General features: G+C 46.2%; 1 protein-coding gene across 2 annotated transcripts in view; it reads right to left on the bottom strand.

Moving 5' to 3' along the window:
- LOC110505332 (kinesin-like protein KIF26B) overlaps positions 1–21,039 on the bottom strand; it is a 168,834-nt gene that overhangs the window by 110,371 nt on the left and 37,424 nt on the right. For both annotated transcript variants that reach the window (XM_021584512.3, XM_036962480.2), the window contains exon 3: positions 1,722–2,426. In XM_021584512.3, coding sequence (XP_021440187.3) covers positions 1,722–2,426 — 705 coding nt within the window. The remainder of the gene's footprint in view (positions 1–1,721; positions 2,427–21,039) is intronic.

Genomic DNA, 21,039 nt, shown 5'->3' with positions numbered 1-21,039 from the left:
ATAGAAACACGCATGCACCCACCCACCCACGCACACACACACACACACACACACATGCACACACGCGCACATACACACGTGCACACACACACACACACACACACACACACACACACACAGGCACACTTTGTCTGACCCCCATGGCTAATACACATCATCAGGGCCAATTATAGAATCTAATCCACCGTACATGACTCAACACTCGGCACAGACTGCGACTGGATTTCAGAGGACAAGTGAGGACAGTGGACAGACATAACCTCAGTTCAACCTCACAGTTCCTCCTCTCTCTTTGGTCAACAAAAGGAGGGAGACATTTTGAAAAACAAGGTCAATTCCTGTTGAAATGGGCCTCCAAAGCCTGACACAGAACATCAAAATTCCACATTTTCCACAGTTTCCAGATACAAACGTTTTGGATGCTATTCCGGCGTTATTTTATTTGTATCCCTTTTTTCCATTTCTTATCTGTCTCGTTCCATGAACAGAGTACATTTTTGGTCAAAGGAAACTATATGAATTTCACCAAATTTCTACATTATGTCCTAAAGAGCACAGGTTCAACTTCAACTTGACTATGGTAAGGGCCAATAACGTGCCATTAAAGTAATACGGTGGACCGTAGCAGGGTTGAGGCTTTCATCTAAAAATCAGCAATACATGCTGTTGTGACAGGGGGAATGGTAACCTTTTCCCCAGGCTCGAAATGCTGCCGCGTAGAGCCTGGTAACACTGTGCTACAAAGTGGGAGAGGAAGTGAGACTGCTCCAACTTTATTAGATGGGACTTTGAAAAATGGCGAAAATTGCCATTCAAAATGCCATGTATTATTACACTGACCATATTCTTTTTGGAAAGCCCAATTGATTCTGAGTTTGGGCATTTAACGTTTATGTGTGAAAACAATTTCTGAGACGTGTATTTCAGACATTTCCGAAACCCACTTCCTTGTTTAGTACACTTGCGCTGTTCGCACTCTGAAGTCCACAATGTAGGGAGGAGGTTCTAAGGGTTGTGCTAGACGGTGATGGACTGAGAGATTAGCCAATTAAAACCAGCGGTTGTTTCAACTGCTCTTGCCATAGACTTCCAGTGAAGTCCCGTGCTGAATCTCTGTAAAACCAGACGGTTTGACATACAGTAGAGAGAGCCTGCTGGTGGATAGGATGAATGGAAGCCTGTTGTGTGCAACAGGGAGGGGCAATTGAATGATTGAATGCCAGCTTCTCAGTTGTTTTTCAATTGTTTAAAAAAATTCTAGTCTATCTATCTATGGGTAACAGGGTTGAAAATATTATGCTCGAACGCACTCAATTTTTCACCACAAAACACCAGAAAATGGACAAAATGAATAGAACCCTCTCACCTGCTTTTACACTATGATTTGACTGTTCATAGTTTATTTTGAAATAATAATTTTAAGAGGAATCGTTTCACCATATTAAAACAAGAGTTCAGTTCGCGTAACAGGGTTGACCTTGAAATGAGGGACAGACGTAAATGAATCACTAATCACATGAAATAAATAATCATCTTCAGATGTATAAAATGTTCCACGTGGTCTATATTAAAGGGCACTTCATGGAACATAACAAGATTTTTTTTTAAATGCAAAATGCACTCTATTCGTGGAACGCCCCCATCTTCTTGCATTTCCCGAAAGTCTATCATCCCACACGCACGTTCGCACCCAATCCCAAGCATGCACAGACATAGCATACCTGGTAGGGGTAGAGTGTGACTCCTCCTCCGTTGGTGCGAGACATGTACTGGTGAGCCTGCAGTGCTGCTGTACTCAGCACTGCTCCACTCCCAGCATTGTTCCCGTTACTACCGGGGCTGTTGGGCGGCTGGGCCGACGGGACACCGGTGGCCTTACTGGAGTGTGCCGGGGAGCCGTTCCTCCTCTCCATCCCGAGGCCCACTCCTAGGGAACTGGGCTTGGAACCTTGGCGGGGTTGCCCTCCCTGGTGCACCGGGGATGGAGCCGGCGATGAGGACGCCGGGGCCGGCGCAGAAGAGGCTGCATGGGTGGATGTTTGAACCACAGAAGTTGCACCTGGGCTGGGGTTGGAAGCAGCTTGGCTGGGGCTGGAGAAGGACGCAGTAGAGGATGTTGGAGGCATGGTAGGGTGGTGTGGGTTTGGACGGGGATGGGGGTAGGCTGCTGCGGCTGAAGGGAGGTAGGCCCAGTCCCATGGGGCTGTGGGGCCCTGTGGAGGGCCACTGTGGCTGGGCAGGGTGGGGGGCGAGCTGGGGGACAGGTCCCATTGGTCCATGGTCAGCACCATGTGGACTGCTTCCTGTTTCAGCTGGGTCAGGTGGGTGGAACACACATCACAGCGACTGTCACGCTCATTCCAGGCCCGCCCCGAGCTGTTGGGCACCTGAAGCTTGTCGTGGAGGAGCAGGGAGAAGGACGGATCCTGCAGAGAGAGAAAGAAAGAGCTGGTTAGTTAAATGATTTCAGTCATTTCAGTAATTCATATGGATTCCTATCACTACATCTAGACACTGCACAGGACTGTAGAGCTGAAAGACGCTGTGGTTGATTCTGATGCTAGTGTAAGTAAAGCAAACAATGCAGAAGCTTATATGCACATACACAGACACACACACACACATATTTGAGCACTTTGAAGCTCTCTGTTCAGAGGAATAAAACAGCCAACTGAACAAACAGAAACGTCTTTCTCCTGCCTGACTTTGTTTGCTTGTTTGGTTACGCAGAAGAAGAAAGACAAAGGCAAAACTCATTAACCAAGTTGATCAGAGAAAGATAGAAACTAGAGACAGAGAGAAAGAAATGGAGAGAATGGGAAAAAGGAGAGATAGAGGGGGGAGAGACAGATAGAAAGAGAGGGAGGGAAGGAGGGAGGTTTTCAGTGGCTGGCAGGCCTCAACAGTAGACTCCTAACCAAACGTACAGCCTGCAGACACACACAGACCTGACCACAGCAATAAATTAACAAAATGAACAAACAAAAACACACACATCATACATGCACGCACGCACGCACCCACACACACATACACCCACCCATTCTATTCTATTCCCTCAGCAATTAATGATATGCCTGATATAAATGAGCTGAGAACACTCCCTCTCTCTCCCTCCCTCTCTCTTCCTCTCTACTTCTCTTTCTCTCACTCTCTCTCTCTCTGCCTGACTCTCCCTCTCTCCATCTCTCTTTCTCCCCCCGCTCTCCCTTTCTCTCCCCCTCTCTCTCTCTCAGTCCTTATCCCTCCCCCTCTCTCTCCTCCTCTCTCTCCCCGTCTCTCTTTCTCTCCACCTCTCTCTCTCCCTATTCATAACATCAAACAGAATGATGACTGAGGGTGAAAAGGCATTCGTCCTCACTCGGACACTCTCCAACATATATAAAGCCTGCAGCCTGAGGCCAGCGAAATTCTCTAGCACACCGTCCACTATGACTCCAATATGTCTATCATTAGGGAATGTGTGTGTGTGTGTGTGTGTGTGTGTGTGTGTGTGTGCAACGGCGGGATTTGTGGGTTCGATTCCTATTGGAGCCACACATGCATGACTAAGTCGCTTTGGACAAAAACACACACACACACACACACACACACACACACACAGGGCTCTCTGTCTGATCTTTTTATTTATAGACCAAATCAACACCACTAAACAGGGCCACACTAACACACACTCACACAGTTTCCTCCTTAACACAGCTCAATGTAATGGGAGCTGGAATGAGCTGTGACCAATTACCCTCTGTGACACACACATAAACAACCCAGCTCCTCTGGTCCTGCTCAGCTAAGGGTTGCCAGGGAGGGACGGAGAGTAGAACACACCTGGAGACCTCCTTCCATAGAGCTCCCTCACCTCTAAACCCTCCTTAAAACCCATCTGATGTGACCCAATAATGACGTCCTTCTTTACACTATTATTCCAGGATTGTTACAGCTGTTATCTCTACTACTTTTACATGTATACTACAACTAGTAATTACTACTACTACTATTATATAGGCACTATACTACTACTGTACTACTGTAATAGTCTGAAACATCTCAGACCCACTGTAGGATGTATGGAAGCTGTAGTACGTTCCTCATTAAACAATAATCCAATGAAGACACACACACACACACACACACACACACGTCTCAGCCAGAGAGACTACCCTACCCTCTGACATTATAAACATTTCCTATATACCAAAACTAGCTCTTACGGACCATACATCTACTTAACAGGACAGCTTTTGAGTCAATGGGCAGTGTTTATGAAATGCTGTCTCAATAAATGAATGTGATTTATTGTCAACCAGAATGTCAGTCAGGTCATCACTAGTCACCACAGCCACAAAGTCAGAAGGCTGTTCGACCAATTAGTTCAGGGAGTTTGATGACCGGCTTGCAGGGTTAGATGAGACACGCAATTCTTTTATCTATTAATCCATCAATGATTTGGTTATTTGTTAGATACAGTAAAACCAACAGTAAAAATGCAAAGTGTTAACTGGATGTTTCATTCAAACGTATCATGATGTCTGCCTTTGACTCATAGCTATAACAGGGTTATTCCCATATCTGCATTGTTTTTTTCAATCACATGTAGACAAACAAATTGACTTCTTGATTTTTTTTATTTATTACAATCCACAAGTAATACGTACAGTTTCACAGAAATGTTCACAAATTGGCATTTTTGGGCTGATTTAACATGAAAACGTCAACCCTGTTACTTTATTTTGGCACCGAGGCACTTATTATAATCAGTTATTTATGTAACTTAATATAGCCTTGCAGTCCGCCTACAAAGGCATAGTCTTCAAGCTATGGCAAAACATTTCATCATAATAATAATACTTGATTGGACTTAAAATGCACTTTTCTAGACACCCAAAGCTCTTTACAGTGTAAGGGGAAACTCACCACCCTCACCCCACTCTATACAGGGGAAACTCACCACCCTCACCCCACTCTATACAGGGGAAACTCACCACCCTAACCCCACTCTATACAGGGGAAACTCACCACACTCACCCCACTCTATACAGGGGAAACTCACCACCCTAACCCCACTCTATACAGGGGAAACTCACCACCCTCAACCCACTCTATACAGGGGAAACTCGCCACCCTCACCCCACTCTATACAGGGGAAACTCACCACCCTCACCCCACTCTATACAGGGGAAACTCACCACCCTAACCCCACTCTATACAGGGGAAACTCACCACCCTCAACCCACTCTATACAGGGGAAACTCGCCACCCTCACCCCACTCTATACAGGGGAAACTCACCACCCTAACCCAACTCTATACAGGGAAAAATCACCACCCTCACCCCACTCTATACAGGGGAAACTCACCACACTCACCCCACTCTATACAGGGGAAACTCACCACCCTAACCCCACTCTATACAGGGGAAACTCACCACCCTCAACCCACTCTATACAGGGGAAACTCGCCACCCTCACCCCACTCTATACAGGGGAAACTCACCACCCTAACCCCACTCTATACAGGGAAAAATCACCACCCTCACCCCACTCTATACAGGGGAAACTCACCACACTCACCCCACTCTATACAGGGGAAACTCACCACCCTAACTCCACTCTATACAGGGGAAACTCACCACCCTCCCCCCACTCTATACAGGGGAAACTCACCACCCTCAACCCACTCTATACAGGGGAAACTCACCACCCTAACCCCACTCTATACAGGGGAAACTCACCACCCTCAACCCACTCTATACAGGGGAAACTCGCCACCCTCACCCCACTCTATACAGGGGAAACTCACCACCCTAACCCCACTCTATACACGGGAAACTCACCACCCTCAACCCACTCTATACACGGGAAACTCACCACCCTCAACCCACTCTATACAGGGGAAACTCACCACCCTCAACCCACTCTATACAGGGGAACCTCACCACCCTCAACCCACTCTATACAGGGGAAACTCATTACCCTAACCCCACTCTATACAGGGGAAACTCACCACCCTCAACCCACTCTATACAGGGGAAACTCACCACCCTCAACCCACTCTATACAGGGGAAACTCACCACCCTCAACCCACTCCATAGAAGGGAAACTCACCACCTTCAACCCACTCTATACAGGGGAAACTCACCACCCTCAACCCACTCTATACAGGGGAAACTCACCACCCTCAACCCACTCCATACAGGGGAAACTCACCACCCTCAACCCACTCTATACAGGGGAAACTCACCACCCTCAACCCACTCTATACAGGGGAAACTCACCACCCTCAACCCACTCTATACAGGGGAAACTCACCACCCTCAACCCACTCCATACAGGGGAAACTCACCACCCTCAACCCACTCTATACAGGGGAAACTCACCACCCTCAACCCACTCCATACAGGGGAAACTCACCACCCTCAACCCACTCTATACAGGGGAAACTCACCACCCTCAGCCCACTCTATACAGGGGAAACTCACCACCCTCAACCCACTCTATACAGGGGAAACTCACCACCCTCAACCCACTCCATACAAGGGAAACTCACCACCCTCAACCCACTCTATACAGGGGAAACTCACCACCCTCAACCCACTCTATACAGGGGAAACTCACCACCCTCAACCCACTCTATACAGGGGAAACTCACCACCCTCAACCCACTCCATACAGGGGAAACTCACCACCCTCAACCCACTCTACACAGGGGAAACTCACCACCCTCAACTCACTCCATACAAGGGAAACTCACCACCCTCAACCCACTCTATACAGGGGAAACTCACCACCCTCAACCCACTCTATACAGGGGAAACTCACCACCCTCACCCCACTCTATACAGGGGAAACTCACCACCCTCACCCTACTCTATACAGGGGAAACTCACCACCCTCAGCCCACTCTATACAGGGGAAACTCACCACCCTAACTCCACTCTATACAGGGGAAACTCACCACCCTCAACCCACTCTATACAGGGGAAACTCACCACCCTCACCCCACTCTATACAGGGGAAACTCACCACCCGCAGCCCACTCTATACAGGGGAAACTCACCACCCTCACCCCACTCTATACAGGGAAACTCACCACCCTCAACCCACTCTATACAGGGGAAACTCACCACCCTAACTCCACTCTATACAGGGGAAACTCACCACCCTCAGCCCACTCTATACAGGGGATACTCACCACCCTCACCCCACTCTATACAGGGGAAACTCACCACCCTCACCCCACTCTATACAGGGGAAACTCACCACCCTCAACCCACTCTATACAGGGGTAACTCACCACCCTCAACCCACTCTATACAGGGGAAACTCACCACCCTCAACCCACTCTATACAGGGGAAACTCACCACCCTCAACCCACTCTATACAGGGGAAACTCACCACCCTCAACCCACTCTATACAGGGGAAACTCACCACCCTCAACCCACTCTATACAGGGGAAACTCACCACCCTCAACCCACTCTATACAGGGGAAACTCATTACCCTAACCCCACTCTATACAGGGGAAACTCACCACCCTCAACCCACTCTATACAGGGGAAACTCACCACCCTCAACCCACTCTATACAGGGGAAACTCACCACCCTCAACCCACTCCATACAAGGGAAACTCACCACCCTCAACCCACTCTATACAGGGGAAACTCACCACCCTCAACCCACTCTATACAGGGGAAACTCACCACCCTCAACCCACTCCATACAGGGGAAACTCACCACCCTCAACCCACTCTATACAGGGGAAACTCACCACCCTCAACCCACTCTATACAGGGGAAACTCACCACCCTCAACCCACTCCATACAAGGGAAACTCACCACCCTCAACCCACTCTATACAGGGAAAACTCACCACCCTCAACCCACTCCATACAGGGGAAACTCACCACCCTCAACCCACTCTATACAGGGGAAACTCACCACCCTCAACCCACTCCATACAGGGGAAACTCACCACCCTCAACCCACTCTATACAAGGGGAAACTCACCACCCTCAACCTACTCTATACAGGGGAAACTCACCACCCTCAACCCACTCCATACAAGGGAAACTCACCACCCTCAACCCACTCTATACAGGGGAAACTCACCACCCTCAACCCAATCTATACAGGGGAAACTCACCACCCTCAATACACTCTATACAGGGGAAACTCACCACCCTCAACCCACTCCATACAGGGGAAACTCACCACCCTCAACCCACTCTATACAGGGGAAACTCACCACCCTCAACCCACTCTACACAGGGGAAACTCACCACCCTCAACCCACTCTACACAGGGGAAACTCACCACCCTCAACCCACTCTATACAGGGGAAACCTACCACCCTCAACCCACTCCATACAGGGGAAACTCACCACCCTCAACCCACTCTATACAGGGGAAACTCACCACCCTCAACCCACTCTATACAGGGGAAACTCACCACCCTCACCCCACTCTATACAGGGGAAACTCACCACCCTCAGTCCACTCTATACAGGGGAAACTCACCACCCTCACCCCACTCTATACAGGGGAAACTCACCACCCTCAGCCCACTCTATACAGGGGAAACTCACCACCCTCACCACACTCTATACAGGGGAAACTCACCACCCTCAGCCCACTCTATACAGGGGAAACTCACCACCCTCACCCCACTCTATACAGGGGAAACTCACCACCCTCAACCCACTCCATACAAGGGAAACTCACCACCCTCAACCCACTCTATACAGGGGAAACTCACCACCCTCACCCCACTCTATACAGGGGAAACTCACCACCCTCAGCCCACTCTATACAGGGGAAACTCACCACCCTCACCCTACTCTATACAGGGGAAACTCACCACCCTCAGCCCACTCTATACAGGGGAAACTCACCACCCTAACTCCACTCTATACAGGGGAAACTCACCACCCTCAACCCACTCTATACAGGGGAAACTCACCACCCTCACCCCACTCTATACAGGGGAAATTCACCACCCTCAGCCCACTCTATACAGGGGAAACTCACCACCCTCACCCCACTCTATACAGGGGAAACTCACCACCCTCAACCCACTCCATACAAGGGAAACTCACCACCCTCAACCCACTCTATACAGGGGAAACTCACCACCCTCACCCCACTCTATACAGGGGAAACTCACCACCCTCAGCCCACTCTATACAGGGGAAACTCACCACCCTCAACCCACTCTATACAGGGGAAACTCACCACCCTCAGCCCACTCTATACAGGGGAAACTCACCACCCTAACTCCACTCTATACAGGGGAAACTCACCACCCTCAACCCACTCTATACAGGGGAAACTCACCACCCTCACCCCACTCTATACAGGGGAAACTCACCACCCTCAGCCCACTCTATACAGGGGAAACTCACCACCCTCACCCCACTCTATACAGGGGAAACTCACCACCCTCAACCCACTCTATACAGGGGAAACTCACCACCCTCACCCCACTCTATACAGGGGAAACTCACCACCCTCAGCCCACTCTATACAGGGGAAACTCACCACCCTCACCCCACTCTATACAGGGGAAACGCGCCAGCCTCACCATTCACTTACATACTCTTTATTTGTGTTTATTGTATTGTCCCATCCACCTCCTCTTTGTTTTACATTTGACATTTTTTCAGATTCTGTATTTTATTACCATTGTATTATTCATGCAGTTTCCTACACAGTATCACATGATATAAATACTGTTTGATATACACATGCAGTGAAAACAGAACAAATATAAGCAACACCAGTTGGGACACAAGTTTAAATTCTTAAAAGTTATTAAGGAACATTCCATTGTTAGTTCAACACTATTGCAATTAAACGAATGTCATGAAAGTGTATGGTGTAAGTGACAGTGATTAGTTCTTTAAATTCTTGTTAATTTCAGCAGCATATTTCTCTGTGGCTTTTGTTTGTCAGTCTTTTTGCCCACAACTTGAAAGGGAACAACATTGAATGGGAGACTTTTCCTCTCCACACTGACTTGTTTTCCTGCCAAAGCCTGAGCATCTGTTGAAGGTCAACAATATGATATAGCACTATTAGAATGAAAGGCTTGTAGGGACACTAACAATGTTTCTCTACCAAATAGAATAACTCTCCTGTGCTTGGAATGGAATCCCTTATCCTAGATAGCTAGATCATTTTAGATAAGAGTAGCAAAAGTTAGCTACTAGTTATCTAAAAAATGAAAAACAACTTACCATTTTGTCCAAACCTTTTCTCCTTTCTCAATGTTATGCATTTTTGTGACATTGCCAGTTCTTGTTACCGAACGTATCTAGATATTTGGTCCTCAAACTTGAACTCGAGATACACTATTTTGAAAATGAGGCGCTTCCCGCAAACCAGAATATGCTCATCACATTCCCTCATCTGATTGGTCGAGTGGGTGGGCCTTCTGACTTTGCAGCTGTGGTAACTAGTGATGACCCCATCAATCAGGGCTCTTTTGTTCAACTTCTGTTCACAACATCACTAAAACCAACCATGATAACTGACAGAGCAGATATTGTGCTCTGGAGTGTGTGAATGTATGTTTGTGTGTGTGGAGGGGGACATGGTTCCCTCCGTTCCTTGTCCACACCGATCCACTCCCCTCCTCCCCTATTCCCTTGCTCCTTCCATCCCTCCCGCTATCCCTCACTACCTCTCTCCTCAGTATAATGAGCTGTAGTCTAGCTGGGTTTTCATCCTGCAATTGGAAGCATTCAGACGCTACAAATCTCTTACCTCCCCAGCTCCACTCTAGGTATCAAAGCAAACAAACTCGCGCACACACACACCCACACCCCCACCCACACACACACACCCACACACACACACACACACACACAGCTCTCAATATATATATCAAAGTAAATAAACAACATTAATCCCCTCTGCGTCTCCCTTGTACTCTCCCCCATCTTTCAATCCCACCTTTATTAGCATAGAAATAGTGTGTGTGTGTGTGTGTGTGTGTGTGTGTGTGTGTGTGTGTGTGTGTGTGTGTGTGTGTGTGTGTGTGTGTGTGTGTGTGTGTGTGTGTGTGTGTGTGTGTGTGCGTGTGTGTGTGTGTGTGTGTGTTATTAAAACCCTTTCACAGAAGCTTGGCTGAGTCAATTACCATACCCATACAGAGGACGTCCCAGTGCACACCAAACACACAGACACACACACATAGGTCCCATTACACCAAACCCCTGGAGCTAGGGGTGAAGGGTCAGAAGTTACAAAGGAGCTACTGACAAGTCTCCAGAACTTTCTATACCGCATATTCTCCGGTGGGGTGGAACTGAAACGTATGATTCACAAACGTGTACAGGTACAAAGATCTGATGTTTCTGCATACTGAATGCGACAAAACTATTTTTAAGTCTAATGACATCATAATGCAGACAGTAAACCAAACAGAACAGGGCCCCAGGAGCATGCTAAATGGGCCACCAACTGGAATGCGTGGTATTGCAGCGTTCGTTCACGTTACATTTCACATTCCTGCAGGCACATTGCCTGGTGGCGTTTATTAATGTTTACATACTGTACCGTTTATTTTTTTTTAAATGTCACCAGAAGTATTTGTGTTGAGGATACAGTATTCCAGGCTATTCCGACTATGCCATATCCTGCGTCTTGTATGAAGCATGTTCAGACATTAAGTTTAACTGGCAATGGATAAATTGGTTAATATCTTCTCAATGGACTGACTGTTACGCTGTTTAAACAGAATGTATACCAGAAGGCTCCCGAACCTCTCTCAATCACACCTCTGTTACCATCTGTGCTGCTGAGACTGACCTGTGTGTTTGTGAGGGTGTGTGTGTGTATGTGCAACAAGATCTCACGAAAGTATGACATTTACTTCAGAATCTGACACGTGTACAGTGAGGGGAAAAAGTATTTGATCCCCTGCTGATTTTGTACGTTTGCCCACTGACAAAGAAATGATCCATCTATAATTTTAATGGTAGGTTTATTTGAACAGTGAGAGACAAAATAACAACAACAAAAATCCAGAAAAACGCATGTCAAAATGTTTATAAATTGATTTGCATTTTAATGAGGGAAATAAGTATTTGACCCCCTCTCAATCAGAAAGATTTCTGGCTCCCAGGTGCCTTTTATACAGGTAACGAGCTGAGATTAGGAGCACACTCTTAAAGGGAGTGCTCCTAATCTCAGTTTGTTACCTGTATAAAAGAAACCTGTCCACAGAAGCAATCAATCAATCAGATTCCAAACTCTCCACCATGGCCAAGACCAAAGAGCTCTCCAAGGATGTCAGGGACAAGATTGTAGACCTACACAAGGCTGGAATGGGCTACAAGACCATCGCCAAGCAGCTTGGTGAGAAGGTGACAACAGTTGGTGCGATTATTCACAAATGGAAGAAACACAAAAGAACTGTCAATCTCCCTCAGCCTGGGGCTCCATCCAAGATCTCACCTCGTGGAGTTGCAATGATCATGAGAAAGGTGAGGAATCAGCCCAGAACTACACGGGAGGATCTTGTCAATAATCCCAAGGCAGCTGAGACCATCGTCACCAAGAAAACAATTGGTAACACATTACGCCGTGAAGGACTGAAATCCTGCAGCGCCTGCAAGGTCCCCCTGCTCAAGAAAGCACATACATGCCCGTCTGAAGTTTGCCAATGAACATCTGAATGATTCAGAGGACAACTGGGTGAAAGTGTTGTGGTCAGATGAGACCAAAATGGAGCTCTTTGGCATCAACTCAACTCGCCGTGTTTGGAGGAGGAGGAATGCTGCCTATAAACACCATCCCCACCGTCAAACATGGAGGTGGAAACATTATGTTTTGGGGGTGTTTTTCTGCTAAGGGGACAGGACAACTTCACCGCATCAAAGGGACGATGGACGGGGCCATGTGCCGTCAAATCTTGGGTGAGAACCTCCTTCCCTCAGCCAGGGCTTTGAAAATGGGTCGTGGATGGGTATTCCAGCATGACAATGACCCAAAACACTTGGCCAAGGCAACAAAGGAGTGGCTCAAGAAGAAGCACATTAAGGTCCTGGAGTGGCCTAGCCAGTCTCCAGACCTTAATCCCATAGAAAATCTGTGGAGGGAGCTGAAGGTTTGAGTTGCCAAACGTCAGCCTCGAAACCTGAATGACTTGGAGAAGATCTGCAAAGAGGAGTGGGACAAAATCCCTCCTGACATGTGTGCAAACCTGGTGGCCAACTACAAGAAACGTCTGACCTCTGTGATTGCCAACAAGGGTTTTGCCACCAAGTACTAAGTCATGTTTTGCAGATGGGTCAAATACTTATTTCCCTCATTAAAATGTAAGTCAATTTATAACATTTTTGACATGCGTTTTTCTGGATTTTTGTTGTTGTTATTTTGTCTCTCACTGTTCAAATAAACCTACCATTAAAATTATAGACTGATCATTTCTTTGTCAGTGGGCAAACGTACAAAATCAGCAGGGGATGAAATACTTTTTTCCCTCACTGTACAAAGGAGGATAAATATTGATTTTTAACGGGGATAAACTTAGATTTTTTTACAGTTCCTTTTAGGCATTAATTCTGAACGGTTAAGGTAAGGGATAAGGATAGGCTTAAAACATAAATATGTGTCCTAGCACAGGGATTTAACCCAAGAGACTTGGAACCAGTGCGAGCGGCATACTGGGATTGAACCCGCGATCCTTGGAACCGGAGCGCGCGGCTTACATCCATCCGTCATCCCCGTCCACAACGCCCTAGCAAGCCGCGAGCCTACTTGATGGTAACAGGGCTCACCGTTGCCCCTAGTGGTCGGTATTGAAGCCGATTGCCGATGCCCTGGGAACCTGGACGGAGGTCGAATATCGCCTTCGATTTGGTGTTACTTGGCTGATGTGAGTGAGTGAGTGAGTGAGTGAGAGTTTGTGTGTGTGTTTGTGTTTGTCCATGAATTTGCAATTAGACCACAGACAGGCCCACAAAGCAGCCCTTCATACCAACACAGAACACACACACACCATCATGTTCTGAAAGACCACCCCGCGATCCTGAAACCGAGCATTAGCCTACGTCAACAAATCAGACCCACAACAGCGAGAGGACACACACATCGACTGTCAGTTGAGGGATTGTGTGTGTGAGGGAAGGAATGAGGTTTAGGTGGGTACCCTGGTCCTACATATACAACAATGCCTTCCCACATGGACAGAATGACAGACAGACAAACATTCAAACAAAAGACACATGTTCATTTGTGGCTGACATGACCCAGTACACAAACACACCCTCCCCCCGCCAAGCTAAATGAACTACGTTTGCTTCGGCTTGTTCTTTCAACTCTGTCAGTGTTCTCTTTCCCTCTCTGTCCACCCTTTCGATGTTCTCTCTCTCTCTCCAGCATTACCTCTCTACACTGCAAAGGAAAAGAAAACCAAGCAAAACGAATACGCTCCTGCTGACTAACAACCCTTGTTAGAGAGTTTTATGTCCAAGAGAACGAGAGGGGAGGAGAGGAAAGAGAGGGGACAGAAAGGGAGAGAGAGAGAGAGAGAGAGAGAGAGAGAGAGAGAGAGAGAGAGAGAGCGAGAGCGAGAGTAGAAGACAGAAAAGCGAGAGTAGGACAGGGGGAGAGGGCGAGAGAGCGAGAGAGAGAGAGAGAGAGAGAGAGAGAGAGAGACAGAGAGAGAGAGAGAGAGAGAGAGAGAGAGAGAGAGAGAGAGAGAAGGAGACAGAAAAGCGAGAGTAGGACAGGGGAGAGGGCGAGAGAGAGAGAGAGAGAGAGAGAGAGAGAGAGAGCGAGAGAGAGAGAGAGAGAGAGAGAGAGAGAGAGAAGGAGACAGAAAAGCGAGAGTAGGACAGGGGGAAAGGGCGAGAGGGTGGAGGAGGACATCTTGCCAACAGGTAATATACCCCGTTCAGCCTGTAAACCAGTTACACAGACACACACACACAAACCAGCACACACACCAGAAAATCAGCCAAGAGAACAATAAAGGCAACATGGTGCCCAGTGTCTGAGATGAGGACCTCGTTGTTCTAAATTAGCTGAGGTTGGGGAGGCTGCCAAAACGCCCGAACAAAAAGAAAACAGCGAAGCTAGAGCAGGATTTTTTTCAGATCGGAATGATGAATGTGGGTGTGTGTGTGTGCGTGTGTGTGTGCGTGTGTGCTTGTACGTGTGTGTGAAAGCAGATACTGTAGATAGACCCACACAAGAAGTGTATACTAAATCACAGCACAGCCTTTCACTCCGTATTACCTCGGCTTATAGCCCACTCCCACAGCCACTTTGAGTTTGACTTTGAGTTTATTTTATTTTTACAAGGGACAGTGCACATTAATCAACGTTTCAGTAAAAGTGCCGGTTTGTTTTAGCCAGTCGGCTAATTTTCAACCGCAGTCCCTGGCAGGTTATTAAAAACAATTACAATATACAATATAACAATAATACAATAGCAACATAGGACAAGCAAGACATAGCATACAGACAGAGCAACATAGGACAAGCAAGACGTAGCATACAGACAGAGCAACATAGGACAAGCAAGACGTAGCATACAGACAGAGCAACATAGGACAAGCAAGACGTAGCATACAGACAGAGCAACATAGGACAAGCAAGACGTAGCATACAGACAGAGCAACATAGGACAAGCAAGACGTAGCATACAGACAGAGCAACATAGGACAAGCAAGACGTAGCATACAGACAGAGCAACATAGGACAAGCAAGACATAGCATACAGACAGAGCAACATAGGACAAGCAAGACATAGCATACAGACAGAGCAACATAGGACAAGCAAGACGTAGCATACAGACAGAGCAACATAGGACAAGCAAGACATAGCATACAGACAGAGCAACATAGGACAAGCAAGACATAGCATACAGACAGAGCAACATAGGACAAGCAAGACGTAGCATACAGACAGAGCAACATAGGACAAGCAAGACGTAGCATACAGACAGAGCAACATAGGACAAGCAAGACGTAGCATACAGACAGAGCAACATAGGACAAGCAAGACGTAGCATACAGACAGAGCAACATAGGACAAGCAAGACGTAGCATACAGACAGAGCAACATAGAACAGAAAGCAGCAAGACAAAATTCATAAAAGCAACAAAGTGTTTCCACACCTCACAAGCTACAGACAACAGACACTCTAATAACAACACCTTTGAGGACTTGGACACCCTCATTCTCTCCACACTCTTTCCCCAATCATCTCTTCCTTTCTCGGTCCTCAGCCATAGCCCGTTAATGATGAGTGTATTAGACAGAGGTGATAAATGTATGAGATAATTCCATCTGAAGTTTTTGTCTCAGTTCATCTCGCTGTCTGATGCAGAGTCCACTCATATCTGTGTGTCTGACTGAACAACCAGGCATGCCAGTGACAACGCTTTGCAACAGTCTGTGTGTGTGTGTGTGGGTGGGGGGGGGGGGGGGGGGGGGTTGTGTGTGTTATCACTGCTGTATGTCCAACATGCCTCAGGACACTGACTAGCCGACACACAGACTCTATGGAGAGAAACATTTGTTTATAAATAGGCCAGTCGCAGCAGACAGAACAGTCTCTCCTCGTCCCCTCTGCTACAGTCATACAGACTTACTGTAGCTACACACAGCCTGTGACTGAAAGGGGACTCCATTCCCTACGTAGCACACTACTTTTGACCCAACAAGCTCTCACAGTCTGAATGCAGAATTAGACGTTCATCAGCGTTTCTCCAATCAAAACACCCAATCTTCTGATTCAGAGTCATGGGATTACGAGTTGCTCCAAATGTCAGAATTTAGGTTAAGTGTTAAGGTTTTGGAAAGGGTTAAAAGATGACGTTCTCTGAATGGTTTCGGAGCACCAACTTAATCACTTTGAAATCTGACATTTGAAACAACTGAAATTAGTTTGAGCAACAAGCCCGAAAGTCTAATTGTGATGTGAAACTGTGAGAGCTTGTTGGATGAAACAGGACAAGCTCACGCTTTTTATTTGTCTCTGTGTGTGTGTGTCAGGTAAATGGCCTGCTCTAGCTGGAGAGTCAGAGAATGGTCTTGAAGCCAAGACAGTGATGACCACAGAACACAGACAGACAGCACACACGCACACACACTAATCTCTCCTATGTGCTAAACTCAGCCTCTCTGTCTCTATCTTTTGGAGATCTGCCATAAAAGCACCCTTGGCCGACATTGCTATGACCCCTCCCTCTCTCCTGCCCCCTCCTTCCATTCTCTCTCTCTCTCTCTCTCTCTCTCTCTCTCTCTCTCTCTGCCTCTCTCTCTCTCTCTGCCTCTCTCTCCTACCTCCCTCTCTCTCTCTCCTACCTCCCCCTCTCCTCTCTCGCCCCTCCTCCCCCCTCAGACTGGAAATAGGAAATTAGAGCTCGGAGAAAAGCAATGAGAGAGGAAGGAGGGAAGGGGAAGGAGGAGAGGATGGGAGAGGGGGGTGAGACAGGAAATGGAGCAAGTCTTACCCAGAATGCCGAGGGTTTATCGGCGTGTAATAAGTTCCAGATGGCTGCACACGGAAGGTGAGGCTGAAAAACCCCCTCTCTCTCATGCTTTTCCTTCCTCTCTCTCTCTCCCCCTTTTTCATCTCTCTCCTCCATTTTCCCCTTTCTCCCTCACTCTCATTTAGTTTTTACTCTACCCTTACCTTACTGTCTGTCTCTTTCGCTTTCACATGAACACAAAGGCATCTTCCAAAGACAAACTCACACACACAAACACACATACAGTCTTGTACAACTAACCTTGTGGGGACACATAATTCTATTCTATTCTATTTTTCCCTAACCCCTAACCCTAAACCTTAACCCTAAAACTAACCCAAGCTCCTAAACCTAACCCTAAACCTAATTCTAACCCTAACACCTACATGCCATTGCATGTTAAAAAAAGCACACACACACACACACACACACACACAGGTGCATTCTCAGCAGGTCTGAGATCAGTTTATTGGTGCAGAAGAGAAGGATCCGGTCTATAGCACCTGCTCTGAGCACACGCGCACACAAGCGCACACACACACACACACACACACACAGTAGGCGAGGTTAGCTGAAGAGTTAGTGAGACACAGAGACCCAGTGTTCACTGTAAGAGAATTAGCTACGTAAACACTCACTCCTGTACATCTACTTATTTCCACTGAGTAGTGCATGTGTTTCTGTGTGTGTTTCTGTGTGTGTTTGTTTGTGTTTCTGTGTTTGTTTGTGTTTCTGTGTGTGTTTGTGTTTCTGTGTGTGTTTCTGTGTGTGTTTGTGTTTCTGTGTGTGTTTCTGTGTGTGTTTGTTTGTGTTTCTGTGTGTGTTTGTTTGTGTTTCTGTGTGTGTTTGTTTGTGTTTCTGTGTGTTTGTTTGTGTTTCTGTGTGTGTTTGTTTGTGTTTCTGTGTGTGTTTGTTTGTGTTTCTGTGTGTGTTGTTTGTGTTTCTGTGTGTGTTTGTTTGTGTTTGTTTGTGTTTCTGTGTGTGTTTGTTTGTGTTTCTGTGTGTGTTTGTTTGTGTTTCTGTGTGTTTCTGTTTGTGCTTCTGTGTGTTTGTTTGTGCTTCTGTGCGTGTTTGTTTGTGTTTCTGTGTGTGTTTGTTTGTGTTTCTGTGTGTGTTTGTTTGTGTTTCTGTGTGTGTTTGTTTGTGTTTCTGTGTGTGTTTGTTTGTGTTTCTGTGTGTGTTTGTTTGTGTTTCTGTTTGTGTTTGTTTGTGTTTCTGTTTGTGTTTGTTTGTGTTTCTGTGTGTTTGTTTGTGTTTCTGTGAGTGTTTGTTTGTGTTTCTGTGTGTTTTTGTTTGTGTTTCTGTGTGTTTGTTTGTGTGTTTCTGTGTGTTTGTTTGTGTTTCTGTGTGTGTTTGTTTGTGTTTCTGTGTGTGTTTGTTTGTGTTTCTGTGTGTGTTTGTTTGTGTTTCTGTGTGTGTTTGTTTGTGTTTCTGTGTGTGTTTGTTTGTGTTTCTGTTTGTGTTTGTTTGTGTTTCTGTTTGTGTTTGTTTGTGTTTCTGTGTGTTTGTTTGTGTTTCTGTGAGTGTTTGTTTGTGTTTCTGTGTGTTTTTGTTTGTGTTTCTGTGTGTTTGTTTGTGTGTTTCTGTGTGTTTGTTTGTGTTTCTGTGTGTGTTTGTTTGTGTTTCTGTGTGTGTTTGTTTGTGTTTCTGTGTGTGTTTGTTTGTGTTTCTGTGTGTGTTTCTGTGTGTTTCTGTGTGCGTTTCTGTGTGTGTTTGTTTGTGTTTCTGTGTGTGTTTCTTTGTGTTTCTTTGTGTTTCTGTGTGTGTTTCTTTGTGTTTCTGTGTGTGTTTCTTTGTGTTTCTGTGTGTTTCTGTTTGTGTTTCTGTGTGTTTGTTTGTGTTTCTGTGCGTGTTTGTTTGTGTTTCTGTGTGTGTTTCTGTGTGTTTCTGTGTGTGTTTCTGTGTGTGTTTGTTTGTGTTTCTGTGTGTGTTTGTTTGTGTTTCTGTGTGTGTTTGTTTGTGTTTCTGTGTGTGTTTGTTTGTGTTTCTGTGTGTGTTTGTTTGTGTGTTTCTGTGTGTGTTTGTTTGTGTGTTTCTGTGTGTGTTTGTTTGTGTGTTTCTGTGTGTGTGTTTCTGTGTCTGTGTGTTTGTGTTTCTGTGTGTGTTTGTTTGTGTTTCTGCGGGAGCCCGTAGCGAATGAATGGAATCGAATGTTCGCTTTTCGAATCGAAAGCCTGTTTTGACTAGAGTGATGCTTAGAATTCCATTTTGCCTAAACGGCACAAAGAAATGTATCCCTTTTAATTTGACCACTCCAATCTGTTCGTCGGACGAAGCTGGGAAAAAAACAACTTGTGTAGAAAGTAAACATCCGCATCTCGATGGTGTCAACTGTGCTTATGTCCTCGTAATGAGAAAGTAGGGGAACAATGAAAACTACGGACTATTTCTGATCTAGTGAACGATGACAAGCGAGCTCGCTGCCCAGACTTACACAATTACAAAGAGGAGATTCTCCTGATTAAAATGGCGACCGACTTGAAAAAAAATCTAAATATCCACATTGTGAGATATTTGTCGAACTAGACCGGTGTGCCTCTCCACAGGAAAACAATGGGGGGAGCTCAGTGTTCCAAGGGCAAATAGTATTTTGGGGCTAGCATTTGATGACAACCGAGCTCGCTGCCCAGACTTACATAATTAGAAAGAGGAGATTCTTATGATTAAAATGGAGTCCGACTTGAAAAAATCCAAATGTACACATTGTGAGATATTTGGCAAAATAGACAGACGCCTATATTTCCCCTATCGGAATCAATAGGACAACCTCAGAGTTCCATGAGTCATGTTTTTTTTTGTTCACACTTTAACTATAAACAATGTGAGCAGGTGTCATTGCCAACAATAGCGAAGCAGGCATTGTGACGTAAAGCAAAAAGCTGGGAATAGAACGTTCGGAAGGCGAGTTGGTGCCGCCGTGCTCAATAGAACTAATATGAGCTGGCAGGTTGAAGAATGACCTAAAAATGACCTAAAATAAGGCCTGTTTTTCATGATTACTTCAAAACGATGGCCAGCAGCTGGGAAATATGGTCATATTATGAAACTGGGAAACACGGCGGAAGCAATGAACTAGCTTTTATCAGAAAAAAGCATTGTTAAAAATGTCATGTGTCCAGCCTACTTGTGGGGACTAACAAAATGTCCCAAATTGGTCAAGTTTTGGTCGTTTACTATTCTTGTGGGGACTTCCGGTCCACACACAAACAGATATAGGAGCAAGGAGCAGTAACCAGTAAACAGAATAAATAATGCAGTTTTTGAAACTGGCCTTGGATAACGTGTCATCTGTAAATTGTTAATTTTTCTCACTTGATGTGTTTTATTTCTGTGAGGGAAATGTGCTAACTGTAAATCTCATTGCTGGCCTAATTCATTCCCATGTCCTCACAAACACTATGACATCAGGGTTACACTAACGTTATTCATACAGCTGGAACCCCCTCTGTAACTGATGGATGGCTCTCAACTTACAGTGTGTGTGTGGTATGGGTTAGATGGATGGGGCCCCATGGTGGGGGGGGGGCTACTCCACAAATGGGGGGAGTGGG

This window comes from Oncorhynchus mykiss, chromosome 25 (genome assembly GCF_057628025.1).
Source record: "Oncorhynchus mykiss isolate SJ-2025 chromosome 25, ASM5762802v1, whole genome shotgun sequence".
NCBI lineage: Eukaryota > Metazoa > Chordata > Actinopteri > Salmoniformes > Salmonidae > Oncorhynchus > Oncorhynchus mykiss.
This window is presented reverse-complemented; position numbering and strand designations above follow the sequence as displayed.